Source organism: Oratosquilla oratoria, chromosome 15 (assembly GCF_046742065.1).
Source record: "Oratosquilla oratoria isolate Oo_2021 chromosome 15, ASM4674206v1, whole genome shotgun sequence".
Taxonomy (NCBI): domain Eukaryota; kingdom Metazoa; phylum Arthropoda; class Malacostraca; order Stomatopoda; family Squillidae; genus Oratosquilla; species Oratosquilla oratoria.
Window position 1 is genome coordinate 32,655,019 of NC_134791.1, and position 27,537 is coordinate 32,682,555.

A 27,537-nucleotide genomic window follows, 5' to 3' on the forward strand; every position below is an offset into this window, starting at 1 on the left:
GCTGACGACACTGCGCTTGTGGCAGGATCGGAGGAGGGATTGAGGAAGTTGGTGGCAGAGTTTGGGAAAGTATGTGATAGAAGAAAGCTAAAGATAAATGTGGGTAAAAGTAAGGGGATGAGATGTACAAGGGGTGAAAGTGGCAGTAGACTGGAAGTGAGCATTAACATCTTCCATACGGTGCCACATACATAGGCGGCATGAGGAGCAAGTGGATATGCGGGGCTGCTATATCGGCGTCTTGATTATATTTATTGTAGTTGCCCCTGCATAATGACATACTCTCTAAACTGTCTTCATCACATTTTCTATGGTTATCAAAATTCAAGGGTGAAAGAGAGAACAATCGATATAAGCGGTGACTATATTTTATGATGCGAGTATTATTACGACACATTGTACGTCTGGCAGATAATACTGCCCACGAGATTTTGGCCCGGAGTGAAGAGGTTAAGGGAGAGTGACTGGAGGAAGTGGATAGTTTTAGATACTTGGGTACAAATGTGGCAGGAAAAGGTGGAGTGAAGGTGGAGGTAGAATGTAGATTGAGAGAAGCGAGTAAATGCCTTGGTGGATTAAAGAGTGTAATGAGGAATAGACATTTGGGAATGGATGCGAAGAGGAGACTGTATGAAGGAGTGATTGTGCCAACAGCACTGTATGGGGCAGAAACATGGAACATAAGAGAAGAAGAGAGAAGGAGTTTGAATGTGTTTGAGATGAGGTGTCTGAGAAGTATGATGGGGGGTTACTAGGCTAGATAGAGTGAGAAATGAGGAGGTGAGGAGGAGAACAGGGGTGGAAAAGGAGCTGGGAGATAGGGTTGATGAAAGAATATTAGGATGGTTTGAACACATGGAAAGAATGAGTGAAGAAAGACTAGTAAAAGAGGTATGGAAGGCAGATACGGAGGGAGTGAACATGAGGGGACGTCCTAGGATGAGGTGGATGGATGGGGTGAAGGGGGCTTTGGGGAAGAGGGGAATGTCTGTTGAGGAAGGACGGGAGAGGACAGAAGACAGGGGTGAATGGAGAATGGTTGTATATGGATGATGTTGTGATTACATGAGGTGGAATGGGCGGGGGGGGTGAGGTAGTATGTGTGAGCAAAATTTGAAACATCCAGAAGGGATTTCTCCCCATCCTCTCCTTTTATGCAATGGGGGGACGGAGAGGGGGGGTCACCGATCTAATGAAGCGGCCTTGCTTTGGATGTGTCTTGCGACACTGCTTCTGACCCAGGGCAGTGGACAAGGTGCAGGGATGACCCGTCATCCAGGAGGTGCTCAGAGAAGAGGGAGGGTGGAGGGGTGTGGAGTGTATTCAGGGATGGAATGGGTGGAAATGATTTTATGCCTTTCTCTTTTTGGCTACCTCCCTTGTAAGGGGAAAAAAGCCTTGGTATATGTATGTATGTACATTATTTCTTTTTCATTTTGTAAGTCAACATTTAATATGTAGATTTCAGCAGATTACACTCTCAACTGATATAAACACAGTTCACAAGACAAGTTTAACTAGCCTATGTGGCTTAAAACAGCATCAAAATTTTATATTGAGTAACTAGGTCGATGCCAGATTTATTTTCCTTGTTATACTGTTTTTCATTGTCATACAATAACCAGCACAGTAAAGTATAAAGTTATGATTTTTGCTTAGCAAAAATTTGTCATGGTGCTTTTGAGTTTTGTGTCTACACTGCACTTGTATAACTGTATTTTAATTACACCAGAATATGATAACATGAAATGTTTTTTATTGGACAAAGTCCATGTTTTGGTTAATATATACTAAATATCACATGTATTGTGATACCTTTCACCTATATCACCTCATATACTGAGGATATTCATTAACCTTCTACATACTTTTCAAGCACAACAACTACACAATGCTATGCATCATGCATTTACTGTTTTTGGAACAAACCTTATTGATACGAGTACATTACAAGGTAGAGTGTTACAGCTGAACATGTATGATACTGAAAGGTATATGTATCATACATAATTTCTGGGTATCATTATCCTTCATATGTTTTCATACTTTCTTTTGTCTTAATGTACTGAAAATACTGACACAAGTACCTCTTGGTTTAACTACATACTGGTACTGCTATGCGATTATTGCGATGGACATTACTCTGGTTCTGGAACTGATCTTATCGATACGAGTACAATACAAGATACAGCTGAATATGTTTGAAATGTGAAACTTTTTTTTTTTAACTTTAAATATCCTTATTTCAATAATTCAATGTTAAAAAATATAAAGGGAAAAAAAAGAAGGGGAAAGGAGAAAAGAGATAGTATTATTGCATTAGTCTACAGTTGAAATCATATTTATCATACTGTTTGGCATCACAGCAGTGGGAGAAACCACCAAACTGATGTAGTGATGGAAACGATGCATATGGAACTTGACAGGAATATTACAGCTTCCGTGACTGTGTGTCAACAGGAGGTGTAAAATGGAGGAGTTTATTTAATTTATTCAAGTAATACTTTGGATGTTTATTGGTCTATGTATAAATTTGAAAGCCAGCGTTGCACAAGGACGTTTTGGGGGTTTAGTGGAATGACCACGAAGATATGATGATGAGATTTATTACATACATACATATACCAAGGCTTTTTCCCCCTTACAAGGGGGGTAGCCAAAAAGAAAAAGGCATAAAATCATTCCCACCCATTCCATTCCTGAATACACTCCACACCCCTCCACCCTCCCTCTTATCTTAGCACCTCCTGAATGATGGGTCATCCCTGCACCTTGTCCACTGCCCTGGGTCAGAAGCAGTGTTGCAAGACACAGCACATCCACAGCAAGGCTGCTTCATTAAATCGGCTACCCCCCCTCTCTGTCCCCCCATTGCATAAAATGAGAGGACGGGGAGAAATCCCTTTGGGCTGTGTCAAATTTTGCTCACACATACTACCTCGCCCCCCATCCACCCGCCCATTCCATCTCATGCAATCACAACATCATCCATATACAACCATTCTCCATTCACCCCTGTCTTCTGTCCTCTCCTGTCCTTCCTCAACAGACATTCCCCTCTTCCCCAAAGCCCCCTTCACCCCATCCATCCACCTCATCCTAGGACGTCCCCTCATGTTCACTCCCTCCACATCTGCCTTCCACACCTCTTTTACTAGTCTTTCTTCACTCATTCTTTCCATGTCTCCAAACCATCCTAATATTCTCTCATCAACCCTATCTCCCAACTCCTTTTCCACTCCTGTTCTCCTCCTCACCTCCTCATTTCTCACTCTATCTAGTCTAGTAAACCCCATCATACTTCTCAGACACCTCATCTCAAACACATTCAAACTCCTTCTCTCTTCTTCTCTTATGTTCCATGTTTCTGCCCCATACAGTGCTGTTGGCACAATCACTCCTTCATACAGTCTCCTCTTCGCATCCATTCCCAAATATCTATTCCTCATTACACTCTTTAATCCACCAAGGCATTTACTCGCTTCTCTCAATCTACATTCTACCTCCACTTTCACTCCACCTTTCCCTGCCACATTTGCACCCAAGTATCTAAAACTATCCACTTCCTCCAGTCGCTCTCCCTTAATGCTCACTTCCAATCTACTGCCACTTTCACCCCTTGTACATCTCATCACCTTACTTTTACCCACATTTATCTTTAGCTTTCTTCTATCACATACTCTCCCAAACTCTGTCACCAACTTCCTCAATCCCTCCTCTGATTTATTACATTTTATAAATCTAGACATCTAGGAATGGATGCTAAGAGGAGGTTATATGAAGGAGTGATTGTGCCAAGGTGAGGAAGTATGTATGAGAAAAAAAATTGATGCAGCCCGAAGGGATTTCTCCCCGTCTTCTCCATTCCTGCATGAGGGGATGGAGAGGGGGGGGTCGCCAAATTTATGAAGCGGCCTTGCTGTGGATGTGCTGTCTTGCAACCCAGGACATGATGCAGGGATGACCCGTCATCCAGGAGGTGCCAAGATAGGAGGGTAGAGGGGAGTGGAATACTGTATATGGAAAATGAAATGGGTGGGAGTGATTTCTATGCCTTTTTCTTTTTGGCTACCCCCCGTGTAAGGGGGAAAAAGCCTTTGGTATATGTATGTATGTATAAAATGATGTTTTTTTATATAATCTACTTATAAGGAGTCTGCACTGCATAACTCTACAGACTAAAAGAAGGCCTTATAAAGTGTAAATTTAACTGGAGTCGGAGTTGGAGTCTGTATATTTTTACCAACTCCGACTCCAGTGACACCGTCATTGCTTCCGACTCCGACTCCACGACTCTGACTCCGACTCCGACTCCACAGCCCTGATAAAAACCACTCCCACCCATTCCTATCACACTCCACTCCCCTCCCTCAAGACGCCAATGCTGGCATCCTCATATATCCACTCACGCCTCATGACGCCTATGTAGGCATCATCATACCGAAGGAATTAAATTCTCTGCTTCAAAAGGTTTTCCATAAGGAGGCACCATCCAAGCCTCCTTTGGCAGAGGTAGTTTGTGATGTTTAACCGAGCCATTTGTGTGTATGTAATTATATTGTTAACAGACCATTGAAAATTGTAAATATATGTATATTTTTTTTCTTTTTCAGGAAGACAATGGCAAGGCATGATTCAGGTGGCAATGATGGTGATGCAAGTGAAGAAGAAAGACTGCTTGAAGCAGACATAACTTATGAAATTTAAAAAAACATACAAACATGCAGATATACCAAAGGGTCTTTTCCCCCTAATAAGGGGGGAATGGTCATGTCAAAGCATACATCCACTTCATGCCCACCCCATGCTCATCGTAAGAAGTACTAGTGGTATTTTATTCCAGATTATTGGAACAAGTCATACCTGAATTTTATAGTATAGTAATGAAGTTTTCCCCCTTCCTTAGCAAGTGGCACTTTCCCTTGTGTTCAAGCTGTTGCCAGACTGTATTCATCTATGTGGACTTCCACTAGTAGCAACACTTAATGATACAGCCACTTGTAGTAGCTCAACAGATAATTTTTTGTGTATCCCAAGAATCATATAGCATATATACATTTAACATTGTTATCTGAAGACATGTGGTTCATTATAATTTTTTTTTATCCAAAATGATAGGTTGTGCTTCCTTTTCTAAACTATAATTGTTAAAATTGAATTATAATGTATCCTGAAAGTGTTCCAACTTGTATGCAATCATTGTCAGAAAACGTGGTTCATCATTCCTATCCAAGATAATAGATTGTGCTTCCTTCTCTAAACTTTTATAATTGTTATAATTGAATGTGTTGAAAAGAACGGTGTTATGCGTACACATATAATGTAAGAGCTTTTATAATTGTTATAATTGAATGTTTTGAAGAGAACAAAGTGTTACATTTACACATAATGTAAGAGTTGTAGTAGAATAGAAGTCGATAATCTTTTATTTAAAGAGCTTGTACTATAAGAGTTAGATTTCCAATTTTGAAAAGATTGTGCATATCTTTTTATTTATTTATTTTTTTTGTAGTTAGGCATGGGAGAGAAAAGTCGTCAACCCTTTCGCTCTCATTACACACGTCCCTTCCAATCTTTCCTGCCAAACTATGTGAAGGTCTCGCCTCAATACTGCTGGCTCATTCCTGGTGCACCATTCTCATGGAACAGGTAGCCTTAGTCTACACATTGTTCTGTAATCTTTCTGTCACTTACATTTGTGTACAGTGAGACCTCTCATTAACGGATGTTAATTAGCTGTGTTTGCGATGTTTTCGCTGTGTTTGAGGTGTTTTTGGTGCTGTTGTTCAGTGCGTGCTATCACTATGCCACCCAAAAACCACTCCAAATCAACGGATTATTCACATCAACGGACACCGTTACCCCCCTTTTAGTCCGTTAATGAGAGGTAGTACTGTATATTTGAATTGATCAAGGGGGACAGCTTGAGGGTGGGTTGTAAGGCTAAATATGATATCCATTTACATTTCATAATTTAAGTTATATGAAGGAAGTTTTATTTAAATCTGTATACTCTGCAATTTTCTTTTTCATAAATTTGTGTTAATTTTATGTATACATACAAATGATGATGCTAGTCATATTACACTCGTATAGATTTTTTGCATTTTATATTATATACACACAATAGTGTGTGCAAACATCATGCAAGAATTTAAGAACAAACTAGATGTTACAATATACGAAGATGGGTGTTATGAGCATAGCTCCCCTTCCCGTATGATACAACTAGGGAAATGCACACACACACACAAACTTGACAGTACAGTGGTACCAATCTTGATAGCTAATTCAGTAGTCCCAAGTTCCAAGTCCCACCTAGGGCTGAAAAATTTCAGCATCACTGCATTACAAGCTGGAACATCAATTCTGGTGGTCAAGGATTTGGAGATATGTGTGTGTAAGGTCACAGTATTACCCATAGATAAGGCTATACACAACCTCTAAGCTTTAATTAGGAGGGTAATAGCTGCCAACTATGTGCTCAGCACATGATTCAAGACCATAGTGAATCTCGCACACACACATGATGATTCAGTTTAATGTCATGAACTCCTCCTATTAGGAGGCTAGGACTTTGCCCCATACAGCTAGGCCTTTGTAGCATGGAATTTAATGAACCATGCCCTTGGTCCAACTCACTGGCTGCAGGGTTCAGTGGCGTAAGGTCCTTTGGACCAATGAAGCAACCTTTTGTATAAATGAGAGTAAGGTAATGAAGATGTGGAACTCCTACATCAGTGTGTGACCCACACTTGACAGTGAAGAGCATTAAGACCCATCCCATTGTATGTTGTGGGGTGACCTTGGCTATGGTGGTTTGGGGAACCTTGTAATACTTCCTAAGGGCCAGATTGACAACTCTTAGCACTATATTAACCTTCTGCAGGAGAATTTAGGAGAGTGTTCTGCAAAAACTGGGTGTGAGATCCTTCAGCAGGTCGGCTTCTTGCCACACCTTGAGGGTAGCCAAAAAGTGGCTCAGTGATAGTGAGGTCAGCTACATAGGGGATTGGCGTAGTCAGTCAACTGATATTTCCCCCCATAGAAAACTTGGGCATCATGAAGGCACACCTTTGTGAGTTGACAGTATTTCTATGCTGCAGGATGATCTAATCAGAGGCCAAGATATGTGAAACTGTTTACTTTTTATGTTCAAACAAGTCACGAGAGTGTGGAACAGAAGAACTAGCATTTAAAAATCTAGAGCCATCTGCTCACCCAGATGTAATAATTCCAACATCACCAGTTCTTGAAGAAATTGTCGTGCCAGTTTCACCAATAGCTTCACTCACATTTGAAGATGATCCTGAGAGCCACACACTTGCAGACATGTAACTTTACCAGAATGTATATTACTCTTCATTTCAGAAGCAGAGATGCTCAATTTTCTTTAGATTAATTTGTGTACATTTACCTGTATCCACCATTTTATTTGTGCCAGTGCAGTACTTCATTAAATTTTATCTTGTTTTTCATTTAATGTCTCTGTTCCCTTACCTAACTTCTACAGATTTACGTGATATTTTAGAGGTATAGAGGAAATCCGTCTGTGCTTCATGATTTTCAGTGTTCTGACATTCCTCAGATCCCAATGGTGTCAGATTAGTGAATGTTTTCTTGTAAGTACTAGTATGTACTAGTATCCCCGTCTGGGGCATTGGCTGCATGTTATTGTGGCAAAGTAACATGCAGTTGATACTTTAGGGTCTATATGGGGCGCCCCTACGGACCAGAGCCACACATCATTTTGTCTGTGATAGAGGAAGTCTCTGTTCATAGAGAAATGATGACACTTTTATTATACTGCGACTGTCCCTCCGTTATGCTGTCCCCCACCCCTTGTTACTGTCCTGTACCATTTCTCTGAATATTCATTTCCTTGTTTCGCCTACCCTGTGGTGGGAGAAAAGAATGCTGCCACCAAGTCTTCCCACTTGAGTCGTATGAGGTGACAAAAAATGGGGCGGGAATTGGACAAGGAATCCTGCTACCTGTAGCCCCAAAAGGGACATTCCCCCCAAAAAAAAGTAAAGGTGTAAGAGGGTCTAGCAGTTTTCTAAGTAGTATCCTAAGGTTTGGGTCTTTTAATGTGTATGGATGTGGCACAGATGAGAGTAAAAGAGGAGAGATAGGCAGAATGTTTGTGAGAAGAAAGATGGATGTGCTGGCTTTGAGTGAAACCAAGTTGAAAGGGAGGGGTGAGTGTGAGTTTGGGAGTATACTTGGAAGGTTCTCAGGAGTGAAGAGAGGATGAGGGAGAGAAGGGGTGGCTTTACTAGTATGTGAAGAGATTAGTAAGTGTGTAGTGAAGTGGAAGGTTTCTTCAAGGTTAATGTGGATGAAGGTGAAGCTGGGAAGGGAGATGTGGGTTTTTGTAAATGTTCTAAGGGGGGAGAGTGGGGGAATATCAGATCATTTTTTGGTGGAAGTTAAGTTGAGAGTGGAGGATAGGTGGAGAAAGAGAAAAAGGGCAGAAGGTAGGGAGGTACTTAGAGTGAATTGCTTAAATGAGAAAGAAAAGGAGGAGTGGGAGGGAGTGAAATGATTTAAGTGCGTTGAGTCTAGGTGTGCATTTATTTTTTTATGTTTGTGATGCGTTGTTTAACATGGATGTATCGTATGTTACACCAAGAATTTTCAGGTGTGTGTGTGTGTGTGTGTGTGGTATTAGTGTTGTTGATATAGAGATGAGGAATGTATTTGTGTTTTGTCCAGTTGGTGAGAAGTGTTGCTGTAGATTTGGCTGGGGCTATTTTGAGTGTTTGTAATGAACCATGTGTTGAGTGTATCAAGGTATGGCTGTATTATTTCTGCGGCTTTGTGTTACGATGTGTACATGTGATTATTATGTTGACCTGCATTGGAAGATATTTGTATTTCTGAGGTGTCTGGTGTGGGTATATCATGCATGTGTAGATTAAAGAGTGTGGGGGATAGAACAGAGTCCTGTGGTATTCCATTCTTAATGTTTTGGGTGTGCGATGATTGGCCATTATGACACATAAGCATTCCTGCCTTGGTATATGTATGTATATCTTTTAGTGTTATTGTGCATGTCTGTGTTATATATTTTGTTTGTTAGATTGTGGTGGGGGATAGCATCAAAAGCTTTACCATTGTCTAATGTTATAAAAAGTGTTCTATGATGGGGCCTATCTGAATTGATGCCATCTAATATTCTTTGCATGAGGTTTATTAGAAGAGTGTTTGTGGAGTGTAGTGGCCTAAAACCGTGTTGTGAGTCAGCAAGGGGAATATGTGGTGTGATGAGTTGAAGTATGAGGTATTCAATGACTTTGGAGGGGGTGTAGAGAAGTGTGATTGGGCGGTGTGATGTTGGGATTGTTGGATCTTTATTGGGTTTTGGGATTGTGATTATTTTCCCATGCTTCCAGATGTGTTGTATTAATAGCTGTAGTTTGCATTGTTTGTGAGTGCATGTATACCTTGTGGTCCAATGTGTTTTAGGTGGATATTACTTATGTTGTCAGGGCCACAGGTGGATGTGTTTTGTCTGTCTATTGATGCAGCCTGAAGGGATTTCTCCCTGTCTTCTCCTTTTCTGCATGAGGGGATTTAGAGGGGGGGGTCACCGAATTAATGAAGCGGCCTTGCTGTGGATGTGCTGTGTCTTGCGACACTGCTTCTGACCTAAGGCAGTGGACAGGATGCAGGGATGACCCATCATCCAGGAGGTGCCAAGATGAGAGGGAGGGAGGAAGGTAGAGGGGAGTGGAATATGTAGGGGATGGAATGGGTGGGAGTGGTTTCTATACCTTTTTCTTTTTGGCTACTCCCCATGTAAGGGGGAAAAAAGCCTTTGGTATATGTATGTATGTATGAAGGGTGTATAGTTTGAGTCTGTGGGAAAGTCTTTCTTAAGTCAAATAGTGCGTCGGTTGTCAGAGTGAGAAGTGAGATGGCTCGTCTGTGCAAAATGATTTACGAGTGTGTTTGCTTGTTGTCTATTTGAGGGCAAATTATCTGTTGTTGTGGTTATTGCTGCATGAGAGCATGTTGTGTTACTGTTGGATAGTGTAATGCTGTTAAGTGTTTTGTACAATTTGCTGGTATTTGTTTTGTGATCAAGTGTATTGACAAACTTTTGCCAATTTTGTGTTTTTTGTTCATGTATTTTATTGGTAATCTCAGTGTTTAGTGTTTGTATTTGGTCTGCTATGTTTTGAGGGATAGGTCTGGGGGTATTGTGTTTAACTGTATCTTGTCTGATGAGGCCTTGGATTTCTGGTGTGAAATTGGGGTCATGTGATTTTCTGTTCCCTCTATGGATATATCTCTTGTCTGTGTTTTGTATGATTGTATTTGGGAAGGCTAATGGGAGGGTTTTAATTGCGAGGATTAGGAGAGGAACAGTGTGGGTTTAGGAAAGTTAGGGGTTGTGTTGATCAGATTTTTTCTGGTAAGGCAGATGTATGTGAAAACTGGCAAAAGGTAAGGATGTTTTTTGGGCCTTTTTTGGATTTGAAAAAGGCTTATGATAGGGTACACAGAAAGGCACTGTGTGAGGTTTTGCAGATATATGGGATTGGAAGAAAACTGCTAAAGGCAGTTAAATTTTTTTTATGAAAGTAGTAGAGCCTGTGAGGTAAAGGTAGGACTTACATCAGGGATGTGTCATGTGTACATGGATAGGGTGCTGTGGGATATAAATGTGAGTGTAATGGGCAGGGGATTGGAGATTGTTAAAGAAAATGGAGAAAAGCAGGAGATGAGCCAGTTGTTGTTTGCTGACAACACTGATTTTGTGGCAGGGTCAGAGGGAGGATTAAGAGAGTTAGTGATGGATTTTGGGAAGGTATGCAATAGGAGAAAGTTGGAGGTAAATGTGGGTAAAAGTAAGGTGATACATGTACAAGGGGAAAGGATGGCAGCAGTTTGGAAGTAAGTTTTAAAGGACAGAGGATGAATTGGATCTTTAGGTACTTAAGGGTTGCCTGTGGCAGGAAAGGCAGGAGTGGAGGTGGAGGTAAATTTTAGATTGAGAGAAGCATGTAAATGCTTTGGGAGATTAAAAAGTGTAGTAAGAAATAGGCATTTGGGAATGGATGCAGAGATTGTATGAAGGGGTGATTGTGCCAACAGTACTGTATGGGGCAGAGGCATGAAATTTAATAGAGGCAGAGAGGAAAAGTTTAAATGTGTTTGAGATGAAATGACTGAAAAGTATGGTAGGGGTTACAAGGAGGTTGGATAGAGTGAGAAACAAGGTGAGGAGGAGAGTGGGTTTGGAAAAGGAGATCGCAGATAGGCTTGCTGAAAGAATATTGGGATGGTTTGGACACTTGGAAAGAATGAGTTAAGATTAGTAAAACATGTGGAAGGCAGAGGTGGATGGAGTGAATATAAAGGGATGACTGAAGATGAGATGAATGGATGGGGTGTTGAGCAAGAATGGGATGTCTGTTGAGTAAGGAAGGGAGAAGGCAGATAGGGGTAAGAGGAGAATGGTTGTGAATTGATGATATTGTGATGCAAGGAAGGGTGAGGGGTAGGGGGGTAGGGAGTCGTTATGTGAGAGTGATATTTTGACTCGACCCAAAGGGATTTCTCCCTGTCTTCTATTTTTCTGCATGAGGGGACAGACAGGGGGGTTGCTGATTAAATGAAGTGACTTAGCTATGCCTTGCTGCATTGGGCAGGAAGAAGGATGACCCATCATCCACGAGGAGCTAAGATTAGAGGGAGGTGATGGGAGTGGGTTATGCCTTTTGACTTTGGCTACCTCCTTGGTAAGGAAGAAAAAGTCCTTGGTATATAGAATACATATAATAAAATAGATTTCTAATCATATTTCCAGGCTTAACTGCCCACAAATCAAAAGTTTAAATAAAAAACCTCGTATATTTTAACTTTTTTAATATATTTTTAATAGAATTTACAACGGTCTCCAAGTCTGTCACTTTTTGTCCATCTCTGGAGAATAAACTGATTATCAATTTAATGGGAAGAGGATTAATATAATCTCTGTAATGTTTCTGAGATCAAAGCCAGTTATATCAATACTTAAGAAAATATCAAAAAGTATTTCTTCTCTTTAAAATGAGATATATTATCTCTTATTTATACTTGCTTCTGTGTGTCCTTTTCCGACGAAGCCACCTGAGATTTCCCTGAAGGGACTGGCAGACTGTGGAAATACTGTGTAGCTGAAAGAGCAGTCTCTAATCCAATGTTGTAGAGTGGATGAACCAGAGACTGAAGATGAGGACAAAATAATGTCAATTAGGTAGATAAAATAATTAACCAAATCATCAAGAATAAACTACAATCAGCTGTCAGAATAATTCAAGATATTTATGGTAAAACAACTACTTAGATAGTAACAATAAACACACTGAGAATCTATTTGCAAAACCTTACCAAAGTATATTTGAATATCTAAAAAGCAACTGGGGCATTAAATATGCATGGATGTGTAAAAGGTGAGAGATGAAATGAAACTAGAGTGGTGAGGGTAAATAATGATATAGGTAAATACAAAATGGAGGGGTATGTATTCAGGATGACATGACTGATGGTAAAACTACCTATATCTATATACCAAGGACTTATCCCCCTTACAAGGCAGGTAGCTATGTCAAAGTGCAAGTACCCACTCCCATCCACCATCCTTTCTTCCCTCTCATCTCAGTTCTTCACAGATGATACGTCATCCCTGTACCCTGTTCACTGTCTGCAGTAAGACACACTACATCCACAGCAAGGCTGCTTCACTTAATCAGTGACCCTCCCTCTCCGTCTCCTCATGTGGAAGAAGAGAAGACTGGGAGAAATCTCTTTGGGCTGTGCTAAAATATCATTCATACACAACCACTCCCTATCACCTTATCCCCCACTCCCTCCATTTCTTGCATCATAGTATCATCTATACACACACATTCTCCACTCACCCCTATCTCCTGCCTTCTCCCTTCTTTGTTCAATGCCCTATCCATCCATCTAATCCTTGATTGTCCCCTAAAGTTCAGTCCCTCCACCTCTGCCTTCCACACCTTTTTTTACTAATCTTTCTTCACTTATTCTCTCTATGCGTCCTAACCATCCCCATACTCCTTCATCAGCCCTGTCTCCCATCTCCTTTTCCACTGCAGCTCTCCTCACTTCATTTCTCACTCTATCCAACCTTGTAACCCCTACCATACTTCTCAGATATTTAATCTCACACATTTAAATTTCTCCTCTCTGCCTCTCTTAAATTCCACATCTCTGCTATAAACAGTGCCATCAGCAATATCATCTCTTCATGTCTCCTCTTTGCATTAATTCCTGAATGCCTATTTCTCATGACACTTTTTAATCCCCCAGTGCATTTACTTGCTTCTTTCAGTCTACAGTTTACTTCCACTGCTATTCCTCCCTTTCTTGCTACATGCAACCCCAAATACCTAAAGCTTTCCACTTCCTCCAGCCTCTCTCCTTTAAGACTTACTTCCAGCTTACTGACATCTCATCACCTTACTTTCACATACATACACCGAAGCTTTTAGGAGCTGTCAAGAGAGTTTACTACACTGGTAGAGCATGTGTCAGGATTAGAAATGGAGAAAGTGAGTGGTTTGAGGTAAAGGTGGGACTTGGCCAGGGATGTGTTATGTTGCCCTGGCTGTTCAACTTATACATGGATGGGGTGGTGCGAAAGGTAAATGCAAGGGTGGTGGGTCAGGGATTGGAGATGGTTAAGGAAAATGGAGAAAAGTGGGAGGTGAGCCAGCTGTTGTTTGCGGACGACAGTGCACATGTAGCAGGATCAGAGGAGGGATTGAGGAAGTTGGTGACAGTTTGGGAGTGTGAAAGAAGAAAGCTGAAGATAAATGTGGGTAAAAGTAAGGTGATGAGATGTACAAGGGGTGAAAGTGGCAGCAGACTGGAAGTGAGCATTAAGGGAGAGCGACTGGAGGAAGTGGATAGTTTTAGATACTTGGGTGCAAATGTGGCAGGAAAGGGAGTGGAGGTGGAGGTTGAATGTAGATTGAGAGAAGCAAGTCAATGCCTTGGTGGATTAAAAAGTGTAATGAGGAATAGACATTTGGGAATGGATGCTAAGAGGAGATTGTATGAAGGAGTGATTGTGCCAACAGCACTATATGGGGCAGAAACATGGAACATAAGAGAGGAGTTTGAATGTGTTTGAGATGAGGTGTCTGAGAAGTATGATGGGGGTTACTAGGCTGGAAGAGTGAGAAATGAGGAGGTGAGGAGGAGAACAGGGGTGGAAAGGGAGTTGGGAGATAGGGTTCATGAAAGAGTATTGGGATGGTTTGGACACATGGAAAGAATGTGTGAAGAAAGACTAGTAAAAGAGGTGTGGAAGGCAGATATGGAGGGAGTAAACATGAGGGGGCGACCTAGGATGAGATGGATGGATGGGGTGAAAGGGGCTTTGGGGAAGAGGGGAATGTCTGTTGAGGAAGGACGGAAGAGGACAGAAGGCAGGGGTGATTGGAAAATGGTTGTCTATGGATGATGTGATGCATGAGGTGGAATGGGTGGGGGGATGGGAGGTGAGGTAGTATGTGTGAGAAAACTTTGATGCAGCCTGAAGGGATTTCTCCCCGTCTTCTCCTTTTCTGCATGAGGGGACGAAGAGGGGGGGGTCGCCGATTTGATGAAGCAGCCTTGCTGTAGAGGTGCAGTGTCTTGCAACACTGCTTCTGACCCAGGGCAGTGGACAAGATACAGGGATGACCGTCATCTAGGAGGTGCCAAGATAAGAGGGAGGGTAGAGGGTGGAGGGGAGTGGGGTGTATTGGGGATGGAATGGGTGGGAATAGTTTTTATGCCCTTGTTTTTTGGCTACCTCCCTTGTAAGGGGGAAATACCCTTTGGTATACGTATGTACATATACCAAAGGCTTTTTCCTCCTTACAAGGGAGGTAGCCAAAGTTAGAGGCATAAATCCACTCCATTTCATCCCTACATACTCCACTCTCATTCATCACCCCTCCCTCCCTCTTTTCTTGGCTCCTCCTGGATGATGGATCATCCCTGCATCTTGCCCACTGCCTGAGTCAGAAGCAATGCAGCAAGACACAGCACAACCACAGCAAGGCCATTTCATTTAATCAGCAACCACACTCTCCATCCCCTCATGCAGAAAAAAGAAGATAAGGAGAAATCCCTTCAGGCTGCATCAAAATATCATTCACACATACTCCCTCACCCCCCATCCCCCAATCTACTCCCTTCCATGCATCACAGCATCATCCATACACAACCATTCTCCACTCACCCCTAACTTCTGTTTTCTCCTTTCCTTTCTCAACAGACATTTCTCTCTTTCCCAATGCCCCTTTTACCTCAACTATCCATGTCAACCTTGGTTGCCCCCTCAGATTCACTCCATCCACCTCTGCCTTCCACACTTCTTTTACTAATCTTTCTTCACTCATTCTTTCCATGTGTCCAAACCATCCCAATAATCTTTCATCAACCCTATTTCCCAACTCCCTTTCCACCCCTGCTTTCCTCCTCACTTCCTCATCTCTCACTCTATCCAGCCTAGTAACCCCTACTATATTTCTCAGGCATTTCATCTCAAACACATTTAAACTCTTCCCCTCTTATGTTTCCGCCCCATATGGTGCTGTCGGCACACTCACCCCTTCATACAATCTCTTAGCATCCATTCCCAAATGTTTATTTCTCATTACATGTTTTAATACCCCAAGGTATTTTGTTGCTTCTCTCAATCTACATTGTACCTCCACCTCCACTCCTCCCTTTCCTGCCCAAGTATCCAAAACTATCCTATTCACTTCCTCCAGTTTCTCTCCATTAATACTTCCAATTTGCTGCCATCCTCTTCTCTTGTACATCTCCCCTTACATTTACCCAGTTATCATAACTTACTTCTTTCATACACCTTCCCAAACATTAACTTCCTTAATCCCTCCTCTGATCCTGCTACAAGTGTAGTGTTGTCGGCAAACAACAACAACAACAACAGGCTTCTCTCTCAATTTTTTCCATTTTCTTTAGCCATCTCCAATCCCCAGCCCATTACTCTTGCATTTACCTCTTGCACCACCCCATCCATGTATAAATTGAGCAGCCATCCCTAGTGAAGTCCCACCTTTACCTCAAACCACTCAAAACTCTTATCTGGACCAAATATATTGAAAAGATGAACATTCTGGCTTCAGATCTGGAAGGTCATGTGTGTCGAGCCTGCACCCTGTCCACTGCCCTGGGTCAGAAGCAGTGTCGCAGGACACAGCACATCCACAGCAAGGCCGCTTCATTAAATCGGCGACCCCCACTCTCCGTCCCCCCATATAAAGGAGAGGATGGGGAGAAATCCCTTCGGGCTGCGTCAAAATTTTTGCTCACACACACTACCTCACCCCCCATTCCCCATCCATTCCACCTCATGCATCACAACATTTTCCACATACAACCATTCTCCATTCACCCGTCTTCTGTCCTCTCCCGTCCTTCCTCAACAGACATTCCCTTCTTCCCCAAAGCCCCCCTTCACCCCATCCATCCATCTCATCCTAGGACGTCCCCTCATGTTCACTCCCTCCACATCTGCCTTCCATACCTCCTTTACTAGTCTTTCTTCACTCATTCTTTCCATGTGTCCAAACCATCCTAATACTCTTTCATCAACCCTATCTAGATACCCAGCTCCCTTTCCACCCCTGTTCTCCTCCTCACCTCCTCATTTCTCACTCTATCAAGCCTAACCCCCATCATACTTCTCAGACACTTCATCTCAAACACATTCAAGTTCCTTCTCTCTTCCTCTCTTATGTTCCATGTTTCTGCTCCATACAGTGCTGTTGGCACAATCACTCCTTCATACAGTCTCCTCTTAGCATCCATTCCCAAATTTCTATTCCTCATTACACTTTTTAAACCACCAAGGCATTTACTCGCTTCTCTCAATCTACATTCTACCTCCAACTTCACTCCACCTTTTCCTGCCACATTTGCACCCAAATATCTAAAACTATGCACTTCCTCCAGTTGCTCTCCCTTAATGCTCACTTCCAGATTTCTGCCACTTTCACCCCTTGTACATCTCATCACCTTACTTTTACCTACATTTATCTTCAGCTTTCTTCTATCACACACTCTCCCAAACTCTGTCACCAACTTCCTCAATCCCTCCTCCGATCATGCCACAAGCGCAGTGTCGTCCGCAAACAACAGCTGGCTCACCTCCCACTTCTCTCCATTTTCCTTAACCATCTCCAATCCCTGACCCACTACCCTTGCATTTACCTTTCGCACCACCCCATCCATGTATAAGTTGAACAGCCAGGGTGACATAACGCATCCCTGACGAAGTCTCACCTTTACCTCAAACCACTCACTCTCTCCATTTCTAATCCTGACACAAGCTCTACTACTCTCATAAAAACTCTTGACAGCTCCAAGAAGCTTTCCTCCTATCCCGTAGACAGAAAGGCACTGTGGGAGGTTATGCGGATATACGGGATAGGAGGAAAGCTTCTCGGAGCTGTCAAGAGTTTATATGAGAGTAGTAGAGCTTGTGAGTGAGTGAGTGGTTTGAGGTAAAGGTGAGACTTCGTCAGGGATGCATTATGTCACCCTGGCTGTTCAACTTATACATGGATGGGGTGGTGCGAAAGGTAAATGCAAGGGTAGTGGGTCAGGGATTGGAGATGGTTAAGGAAAATGGAGAAAAGTGGGAGGTGAGCCAGCTGTTGTTTGCGGACGACACTGCGCTTGTGGCAGGATCGGAGGAGGGATTGAGGAAGTTGGTGACAGAGTTTGGGAGAGTGTGTGATAGAAGAAAGCTGAAGATAAATGTGGGTAAATGTAAGGTGATGAGATGTACAAGGGGTGAAAGTGGCAGAAATCTGGAAGTGAGCATTAAGGGAGAGCAACTGGAGGAAGTGGATAGTTTTAGATATTTGGGTGCAAATGTGGCAGGAAAAGGTGGAGGTAGAATGTAGATTGAGAGAAGCTAGTGAATGCCTTGGTGGTTTAAAAAGTGTAAGGAGGAATAGAAATTTGGGAATGGATGCTAAGAGGAGACTGTATGAAGGAGTGATTGTGCCAACAGCACTGTATGGAGCAGAAACATGGAACATAAGAGAGGAAGAGAGAAGGAACTTGAATGTGTTTGAGAAGTATGATGGGGGTTACTAGGCTTGATAGAGTGAGAAATGAGGTGGTGAGGAGGAGAACAGGGGTGGAAAGGGAGCTGGGTATCTAGATAGGGTTGATGAAAGAGTATTAGGATGGTTTGGACACATGGAAAGAATGAGTGAAGAAAGACTAGTAAAGGAGGTATGGAAGGCAGATGTGGAGGGAGTGAACATGAGGGGATGTCCTGGGATGAGATGGATGGATGGGGTGAAAGGGGCTTTGGTGAAGAGGGGAATGTCTGTTGAGGAAGGACGGGAGAGGACAGAAGACGGGTGAATGGAGAATGGTTGTATATGGAAAATGTTGTGATGCATGAGGTGGAATGGGGGGGGAGGTAGTGTGTGTGAGCAAAAATATTGACGCAGCCCGAAGGGATTTCTCCCCATCCTCTCCTTTATATGGGGGGACGGAGAGTGGGGGTCGCCGCTTTAATGAAGCGGCCTTGCTGTGGATGTGCTGTGTCCTGCGACACTGCTTCTGACCCAGGGCAGTGGGAATTACATGAGAGCTGAACAGCATTTAGGAAAAAGGTCAAGCATAAGTCATTAATGGACTATAGTGGTATCCAGGAGAAGAGTAGGAAGAGTTCTGGATATCCATGTTCTTAGGGGTGATTATCAGATTATTTTTTGGTGGAAGGTAATTTGAGAGTGGAGAAAGAGGAAAAGGGCAGAAGGTAGAGAGTGCTTGGAATAAACTGTTGAAATGAGAAGGAAAAGGAACATGAACATAAACCCACACTGATCCTCACTGATCACTTTGTTCCTCTCCTAATCCTCTTAATTAAAACCCTCCCATATGCCTTCCCAACTACGCTCGACAAAATTATCCCTCAGAAACTACTCCACTCACATTTGTTCCCTTTTCCTTAGTAAAGTGGAACTGGATAGGCACTCCTCCAGTCCTCTGGCACTCTACCCCTCTTTGATACACATTAAATAACCTCACTAGCCAGTCCACTAATACTGTACCTCCCTTTCTTAGACACTTCGCATGACACCCATCTAACCAAGGTGCCTTACCTCTCTCATCATTTTAAAAACTACTTGCACCTCATCTTTTCTTATTTCTCCTCCATTTTCCTCTCCTGTCACTGTTATTTTCTTAGCTCCTCCCACTGCTACCACCAATCCCTTCTTATCCTCCTCCACATTCAACAGCTCTCTAAAATACCCCACCCACCTTCTTACTACCTCCTCTTCTATTAATATCTGTCCATCTGCACCTTTTACCTTTTCTTCAGTATATGAATCACCTCCCCTTCCTCTCTCAACTTCCTTCCAAAACATCTTTTTATTACTTTCAATATTTTCTGTCATACTCCTCTCCCATTTTATATCTGCACGCCTTTTTGCCTCCTTTATCTTTTGTTTTGCTTCTCTTCTTTTTTCTTTGTACCTCTCATATATTTCTATCCTACTTTGCAACCAGTCTATGAATGTTAGCTTCTCTTCTACTACCATCATCACTTCATCATACTACTCACTACCCTTCTTTCCCATCCTCCTTGTTCCATGTACCATCTTTGCACACCTTATCACTCCCCCTTGAAACACACACATTCCTCCTCCACTCCTACCTCTACTCTATCCTTCACCACCTCCCACACTTCTCTCAGCTTTTCATGTTCCTTTTACTTCTCATTTCAACAGTTTATTCTAAGCACTCTCTACCTTCTGCCCTTTTCCTCTTTCTCCACTCTCAAATTACCTTCCACCAAAAAATAATCTGATAATCACCCCCACTCTCTTCCCTAAGAACATGGATATCCAGAAATCTTCCTACTCTTCTCCTGGATACCACTACATAGTCCATTAATGCATTATGCTTGACCTTTTTCCTAAATGCTTTTCAGCTCTCATGTAATTCCCTAAACACGTCTCCACCATTAACTCTCCACTATGATTTTTACCTGACACTCCACACTTCCCAACTACTTTGTCTATTGGTTCATCCACTACTCTAGCATTGAGATCTCCCAAAACCACTGCATTGACATTCCTCTACAATCTTCTTACTACCAGGCCCACATGTGCTTACAAGGAACCACATCTCTCTTCCCAGTTTCACCTTCATCTACATTAACCTTAAAGAAACCTTTCCACTCCACCACATGCTTACCCATCTCCTCACTAACTAGTACAGCCACCCCTTCCCTCCCTTGTCCCCTCCTCCCTCCTGACACCCTCTCCACTACACTCCCAAACCTCACTCTTCCCTTTCAAATTTGTTCCACTCATTGCCAACAGATACATCTTCCTTCTCACAAACATACTGCATATCTCTTCCCTTTTACTCTCATCTGTACCACATCCACGAACATTAAAAGACCCAAACCTTAGGGTTGTTTAGAAAACTCCTCCCAGACCCTCTTTTACCTTGACTTATAGGAATGTACCCCTTAAATTTACAGGGAGCAGGGTGGCTAGTCCCATCACTCCGTCACATTTTAGCCCCTTTTATGGCCCGGGTGGGAAGACTCAATGAAAGTATTCTTTCTTCCCTCTACCATAGAGGACAGAGGTAAAAATGGAAATATATACTCAAAGAAATGGTACAGGACAGTCTTAAGAGGGGGGGGGGGGGCAGCATAACAGAGGGACGATTGCAGTACAATTAAGTAGCATAATTTCACTATGAGTAGAGATTTCCTCTAACATACTTGTACACAAACCGATGTGTGGCCCTGGTGCATAGGGGCACCCCATATAGTTGCTAAACATTGGCTGCATGCTACTGCACACATCATACTACACAATAACATGCAGCTAATACAACAGATGGTAAAACTAGGAAGGAATATATGGACTTTAGTGAATGCATATGGCCCTGGTAGTGAGAAAAAAAGACAGGGAGAGAGAAGCATTTTATATTCACTTAAATGCATATGTAGAGAATTTTGGGAGGAATGTAAATGTAATGATACTGAGGGATCTTAATGATTGAGCAAGAGATGAGATAAATGTAGTTATAAGGCTGCAGAAAGGAACTATAGCAGAGATCTTGGAAATAAGTAATGAAAGGGAGATGATGATAACAAGGTGTTTAAGAAGAAAGACAAGCATAAATATAGGTAGGCCAAGGAGGTGAGTAGGAAGGTAGTCAAAATCACATTATCTGACAACGTAATGGTGCTCAAAAAGAGGGACTGGTGTAGTTCTGAAAATAAATGTATTCAGGGGAGAGGGTAGCAGATTGTCAGCATTACCCATTAGAAAGGAAATTGAGAATGGAGGTTCAGTACAGGGTAGAAAAAAAAATGAATGAGGCAGAGAAATGCTGAGGGTGAACAAATTAAACGAAAATGAAGAACAAAAAAAGAATATCAAAGATGAGAAGAGTACTAGATGTAGTGAAAGATAGAGGAGAAACAGGAGTAGGAAGAATGGGTATATTTCATGGAGGAAGTGCTAAGTGCACAAAGATATGTAGGATGACGAGGATGGAAGGGAACAGAAGGAGAGGCAGCAAATAGTGGGATGAAGAAGTGAAGGAAGTGGGGGCAGAAAAGAAGTGATTATATGAAGATTGGTTGAAAAAAAAGATATGGAGAAGTACAAGAGAGGTACAGAATAAAGAAGGTGGCAACAAAATATCAGATGAGGGAGGCCAAGTAGAGTGTGAATGCAAGATGAGGTTGGTGTTTGATGAAGAATTTTGAAAAGAATCAAAACACATTTTGCAAGTAAGTGAAAAGAATGAAGGGTGAGGGCAATTTGGGTTGAAAGAAGGTATAGGGTGCAGACCAAATGTTAATGGAAGTGAAGGTGGCAAGGGAAAGATGGATCGAGTACTTTGGGGAATTTCTAAATTTAGAGGAGGACAGAAAACCTTTGACTGTGACTGCTTGAGATACCAAGGAAATGATTAATGGAAAATATAACTGATAGGGCTATAGGAAAAATGGAGATGCAAAGAGTATTGATAGAAGGGAAAGCTGGAAAGGCACCTGGGTTAGAAGCTTGTCATGTGAAGTGTCTAATGCAGTGGTTCCCAAACTGGGGGAAAATTTGAAGCTACCAGGGGGGAAATAATTACACTACCTACTAAGTAAAAAAAATCTCGGATGGATTTTCTCATGTCTGAGAGAGAGAGAGAGAGAGAATGCCTGTTTATCAGTATATATGTACATTTGAAAAATAAAATAGTAAATAGTCACAGTGTGTTTTAACTACTCTTTCCCTCATACACATGAAAGGGGGAAAACTGGGTGCAAGGGGGAAATGACAGAAAAAAGTTTGGGAACCATTGGTCTAATGGAAGGAGGGGTAGTTATGGTAGAATTTTGGGGAACCATGAAGAGGTGATGAGGCATCAATTGTCTTCCACTAAGAAAAGGTCTGGAACAAGTCCCAGAAACAAAACAAGACAGAGCAACTGAGAAGTAAGGACAAAATACAAAACACCAAAATATCATTTAGCCTTACCAATTCATTGGAGGGGTTGCCTACAACTCTCTTCTTGTGTACAGCTCCCAAAAAGAAGTGCTGGGCTATGGACATTCCACTCAATGTGTAGCACGTGTGGTAGAAGTCTGGGTATCTGGTCAAACAAAAGGTGTCTAAATACTTTATAGAAACATTCTATATGAGACCCTAGCAGTAAGAAATCATGTATATGAGGATACAAATACTTCTTCATTTTGACAGTAATTGCAAAATCCTGTACAAGAATTCTGTTTTACATCTATTTGTTTTATGCCTTTCTAAAATAATCCTGTTTACTCATGATATGGACTTGTACTTCAATCCAACAGCTAACAGTAACTCCTTATTCTGGAATTCTGAGTACATTAAGCAAAAGTGACAACCTTGGTTGCAGTTGAGTACTACTTGGCATGAGCTCCTCACCTTTTCACTCGAACACTAATATTACATCAATTCTACTTTTTCTAGAAACATTTCTAAATGGAAACAAGAAAGAAGAAAAAATGTATTGCATGATGCTGCTTTTTACCCTTTTCAAACTAATACAAACATTTGAAAAAAAAAATGATAAATGAAAGGTAGACAGAACATGCAACAAGGAAACGTAGATTATAATAAAGAAAATAAATATATTGAGAAATGAACCAGACCCACCAATAATTGGTGAGCAGCTCATGTAAGGATATGTTCAATTGTGACTAAAATTACCACCAATGTCTTGTTGCCTGGACTTCCAGGGAAAGCAGAAGTGACCAGTACTTGTTGGATTCTGTCAATACCACAAATACAAATGTGTAGTCAAGAACATAAAAAGTACTCTGTTGGACTGGAACAATGGCTAATACAAAATAGGTTGTCAATGTCATTCCAAAAATCTTTTTACAATTGACTATCAAAAATCCTCATTTCAACTGATAATTTCTAAATGGTTTGCCATTATAGTAAATCCCCACCATTTTGAAATTCATATGACATTATCACATTCACCCACCACATAAATATCACAGAGAAAGAAAACAAACTCTGCATGCTAAGAACACTTTCAAGTGCAGGATGCAGACCATGGAAGAAAAAATTAACCATGGTATAAAAGCAATTCATACAAATTGTTCTCAATTATATGCCTAAATCCTTATTCCTCATGATCAAAACAAAGGATCAATACTAGTGTACTTAAAGAATAATGAATAACCATCTGATGATGATGATATGGTTTAACGTCACAAACTCCCCCCTATCGGAAGGCTAGGACGGTGCCCCTCACAGAGGGCTTTGTAGCATGGAATTTAATGAACCATGCCCTTGGTTCAACTTCGCTGGTGGCAGGATTCGAACCGCCATCCCCTCGACCTTCGCCGCAAGTAACGACGCCCTAACCCGCTCAGCCAGCGAGCTTCCTATAATCATCTATATACAAATATAAAAAATCCCTTCTCCCCTTATATGGTAGTGTAGTCAAGTCAAAGTATACATCTACCCCTATCTGAAAACTGAGTTGTTGTTCCACCTATCTTAGCACTTCATAGAGAGTGTCATCCCTGTCTCCCACCATACTACTTGCGTTGGAGGAAATGCAGAAAGACACCGATTCCACAGCAGGCCTGATATCCAAGTTTTGTTTAGCCCACTTGCTTCATTATATGGCTACCTCACTTATAAGGGGGGGAAAAAGCCCTTGTAATATAGATAGATATCTTCATTATATAGTGACACCCCTTCATTCACTGAAGTCAAAGCACATACACACACCATATACAAATAATACCCATTCAACCACACCTCCCATCTCAGGACTTTGGGGATGCAAGTCACCATGTCCCCTATCAAATGGATTACATCAAATGGAATATAATTAGACACAGCTCTTCCATAGGAGGGCCAAACAGCTGGAGCTGGTTCACCCACCACTTCATCACAGACCATGTATAACTAAATTAATCTTAACAAAAAGTGTGTAAACACAGTAGAAGCACTCACAACAGACCTCAAAATTTCATACTTCAATACACTCCCCCCAAACATCAAACCAAGTAAGAAATCTCTCCCAAGATAGGTAAGATCCACAATGGCACAAGTGTGTTCAGGTCATTTTCTGGTACTAAAAACTGTACCAACACATAACTAATGTGGCTACAACCACTATACAAAACACCGAGTATCACATTCTACACTGCCTTACTCTCACCCTATCCAAACAACAATACAAAAACTTCTCTGAGAGACCTATGAGCTGAACCAATAGTCATGGTCAGTTACCTGGGGGCTGCTGCAGGTCTCCAGCAAGAAAAGATCTGGGGCAACATATTGACAGAGCTGGGCGCGTTACCACAGGACAGGTAGTTACCAAAAAATCTGTGTATACAAACTGTATATGTGTATATACATATACACAAACACAGTGATGTAGACTGTTCAAAGGAAATTAAAATCAGTAATATATTGATGGAAATGCACCCCAGATTTTTCGGTAACGCACTACCTATCCGGTAGTAATGCGCCCAGCTCTGCATATTGAGTATGTAAGTGGTATCAACAATCAGTATACATAAATCTAGTTGCAAAATATGAGGTTCCCTGGCTATCAAACAATTTCTGCCTCGAGTTTATATATATATACAGTCGTACCTCGGTACTTGACCGCCTCTATACTCGACCAAATCGGTGCTCGACCAAAAAATTCGAGTAGAAAATGCATCGGACCTCGAACAGATTTTCGGTACTCGACTAGCTCGAACAGCGGGTAAGCATCAGTTCGACTCAGACCGCCAGCGGAGTAAGACGTACGCAGTTTGTTCGAGTATTTCTTCCCAGATTTAAATTTTTCGTGTTGCTCTAGCCCTTAATAATGGGTCCAAAGAAAGACAGTGATAAGGGGAAGGCAAAGAGGAAAACATTATTTCTTATGGGAAAATTGGTTTCGGTGTTCGAACAAATCGGTGCTCGACCACCACCTCAGAACGGATTATGGTCGAGTACCGAGGTACGACTGTATATTTATATATTTGCTGGAGAGAGGGTAGAGTGCCGGAGGACCGGAGGAGTGCCTGTATAGTTCCTCTTTACAAGGGAAAAGGTGACAAGTGTGAATGTAGTAATTTCAGAGGGATTAGCTTGTTAAGTGTAGTTGGGAAGGCTTATGGGAGGATCTTGATTGAGAGGATTAGGAGAGGAACAGAAGGAGTAATTGGTGAGGAATAGTGTGGATTTAGGACAAGTACAGGTTGTGTAGATCAGATCTTTGTGGTAAGACAGATATGTGAGAAAGCTATAGGAAAGGGGAATGATGTTTTTTGGGATTTCATGGATCTGGAAAAGGCTCATGATAGGGTAGACAGAAAGGCACTGTGGGAGGTTATGCAGATATGCAGGATAGGAGGAAAGCTTTTGGGAGCTGTCAAGATTTTTTATGAGAGTAGTAGAGCTTGTGTCAGGATTGGAAATGGAGAGAGTGAGTGGTTCGAGGTAAAGGTGGGACTTTGTCAAGGATACGTTATGTCGCCCTGGCTGTTCAACTTATACATGGATGGTGTGGTGCAAGAGGTAAATGCAAGGGTAGTGGGCAAGGGATTGGAGATGGTTAAAGAAAATGGAGAAAAGTGGGAGGTGAGCCAGCTATTGTTTGCGGACGACACTGCGCTTGTGGCAGGATCGGAAGAGGGATTGAGGAAGTTGGTGGCAGAGTTTGGGAGAGTATGTGATAGAAGAAAGCTAAAGATAAATGTGGGTAAAAGTAAGGTGATGAAATGTACAAGGGGTGAAAGTGGCAGTAGACTGGAAGTGAGCATTAAGGGAGAGCGACTGGAGGAAGTGGATAGTTTTAGATACTTGTGTGCAAATGTGGCAAGAAAAGGTGTAGTGAAGGTGGAGGTAGAATGTAGATTGAGAGAAGTGAGTAAATGTCTTGGTGGATTAAAGAGTGTAATGAGGAATAGACATTTGGGAATGGATGCTAAGAGGAGATTGTATGAAGGAGTGATTGTGCCAACAGCACTGTATGGGGGAGAAACATGGAACATAAGAGAAGAAGAGATAAGTAGTTTGAATGTGTTTGAGATGAGGTGTCTGAGAAGTATGATGGGGGTTACTAGGCTAGACAGAGTGAGAAATGAGGTGAGGAGGAGAACAGGGGTGGAAAAGGAGCTGGGAGATAGGATTGATGAAAGAATATTAGGATGGTTTGGACACATGGAAAGAATGAGTGAAGAAAGACTAGTAAAAGAGGTATGGAAGGCAGATGTGGAAGGAGTGAATATGAGGGGACGTCCTAGGATGAGGTGGATGGATGGGGTGAAGGGGGCTTTGGGGAAGAGGGGAATGTCTGTTGAGGAAGGATGGGAGAGGACAGGAGACGGGGGTGAATGGAGAATGGTTGTATATGGATGATGTTGTGATTGCATGAGGTGGGGGTGAGGTAGTATGTGTGAGCAAAATTTGACGCAGCCCGAATGGATTTCTCCCCGTCTTCTTCTTTTATGCAATGGGGGGACGGAGAGGGGGGGTCGCCGATTTAATGAAGCGGCCTTGCTGTGGATGTGCTGTGTCTTGTGACACTGCTTCTGACCCAGGGCAGTGGACAAGGTGCAGGGATGACCCGTTATCCAGGAGGTGCTCAGATAAGAGGGAGGGTGGAGGGGTGTGGAGTGTATTCAGGGATGGAATGGGTGGAAATGATTTTATGCCTTTCCCTTTTTGGCTACCTCCCTTGTAAGGGGGAAAAAGCCTTGGTATATGTATGTATGTATGTATATATATATACGTATATATACACACATATGAGCTTCTTTGCAGACAATGCGAAACTGTTGAGGAAAGTAAAAACCAAAACGGATTGCGAATCAGTACAGGAAGACCTGAATAAGGTTTGGAGGTGAAGTCAGAAATGGGAAGTGGACTTCAACATTAAGAAGTGTAGCATAATGGAGTTTGGAAAAAGTAAAAATAGAATATCAGGACAATATAAAAT

The 27,537-nt window shown here is 42.0% G+C and overlaps 2 protein-coding genes across 6 annotated transcripts in view; one reads left to right on the forward strand and one right to left on the reverse strand.

Moving 5' to 3' along the window:
* LOC143033400 (bis(5'-adenosyl)-triphosphatase enpp4-like) overlaps positions 1-7,478 on the forward strand; it is a 128,393-nt gene extending 120,915 nt beyond the window's left edge. For 3 of the 4 annotated variants that reach the window (XM_076198782.1, XM_076198778.1, XM_076198780.1), the window contains exon 9: positions 4,614-7,478. In XM_076198782.1, coding sequence (XP_076054897.1) covers positions 4,614-4,707 — 94 coding nt within the window. In that variant the 3' untranslated portion in view covers positions 4,708-7,478. The remainder of the gene's footprint in view (positions 1-4,613) is intronic. The other variant, XM_076198779.1, reaches the window with a different exon arrangement.
* Positions 7,479-11,863: 4,385 nt separating this feature from the next.
* Fntb (Farnesyl transferase beta subunit) overlaps positions 11,864-27,537 on the reverse strand; it is a 49,212-nt gene continuing 33,538 nt past the window's right edge. Inside the window, exons 8-9 of one of the 2 annotated variants that reach the window (XM_076198783.1) lie at positions 22,575-22,689; positions 11,864-12,219 (exon numbers count right to left, since the gene is read on the reverse strand). In XM_076198783.1, coding sequence (XP_076054898.1) covers positions 12,085-12,219; positions 22,575-22,689 — 250 coding nt within the window. In that variant the 3' untranslated portion in view covers positions 11,864-12,084. Of the gene's footprint in view, positions 12,220-22,574; positions 22,709-27,537 lie in introns of both variants that reach the window. The other variant, XM_076198784.1, reaches the window with a different exon arrangement.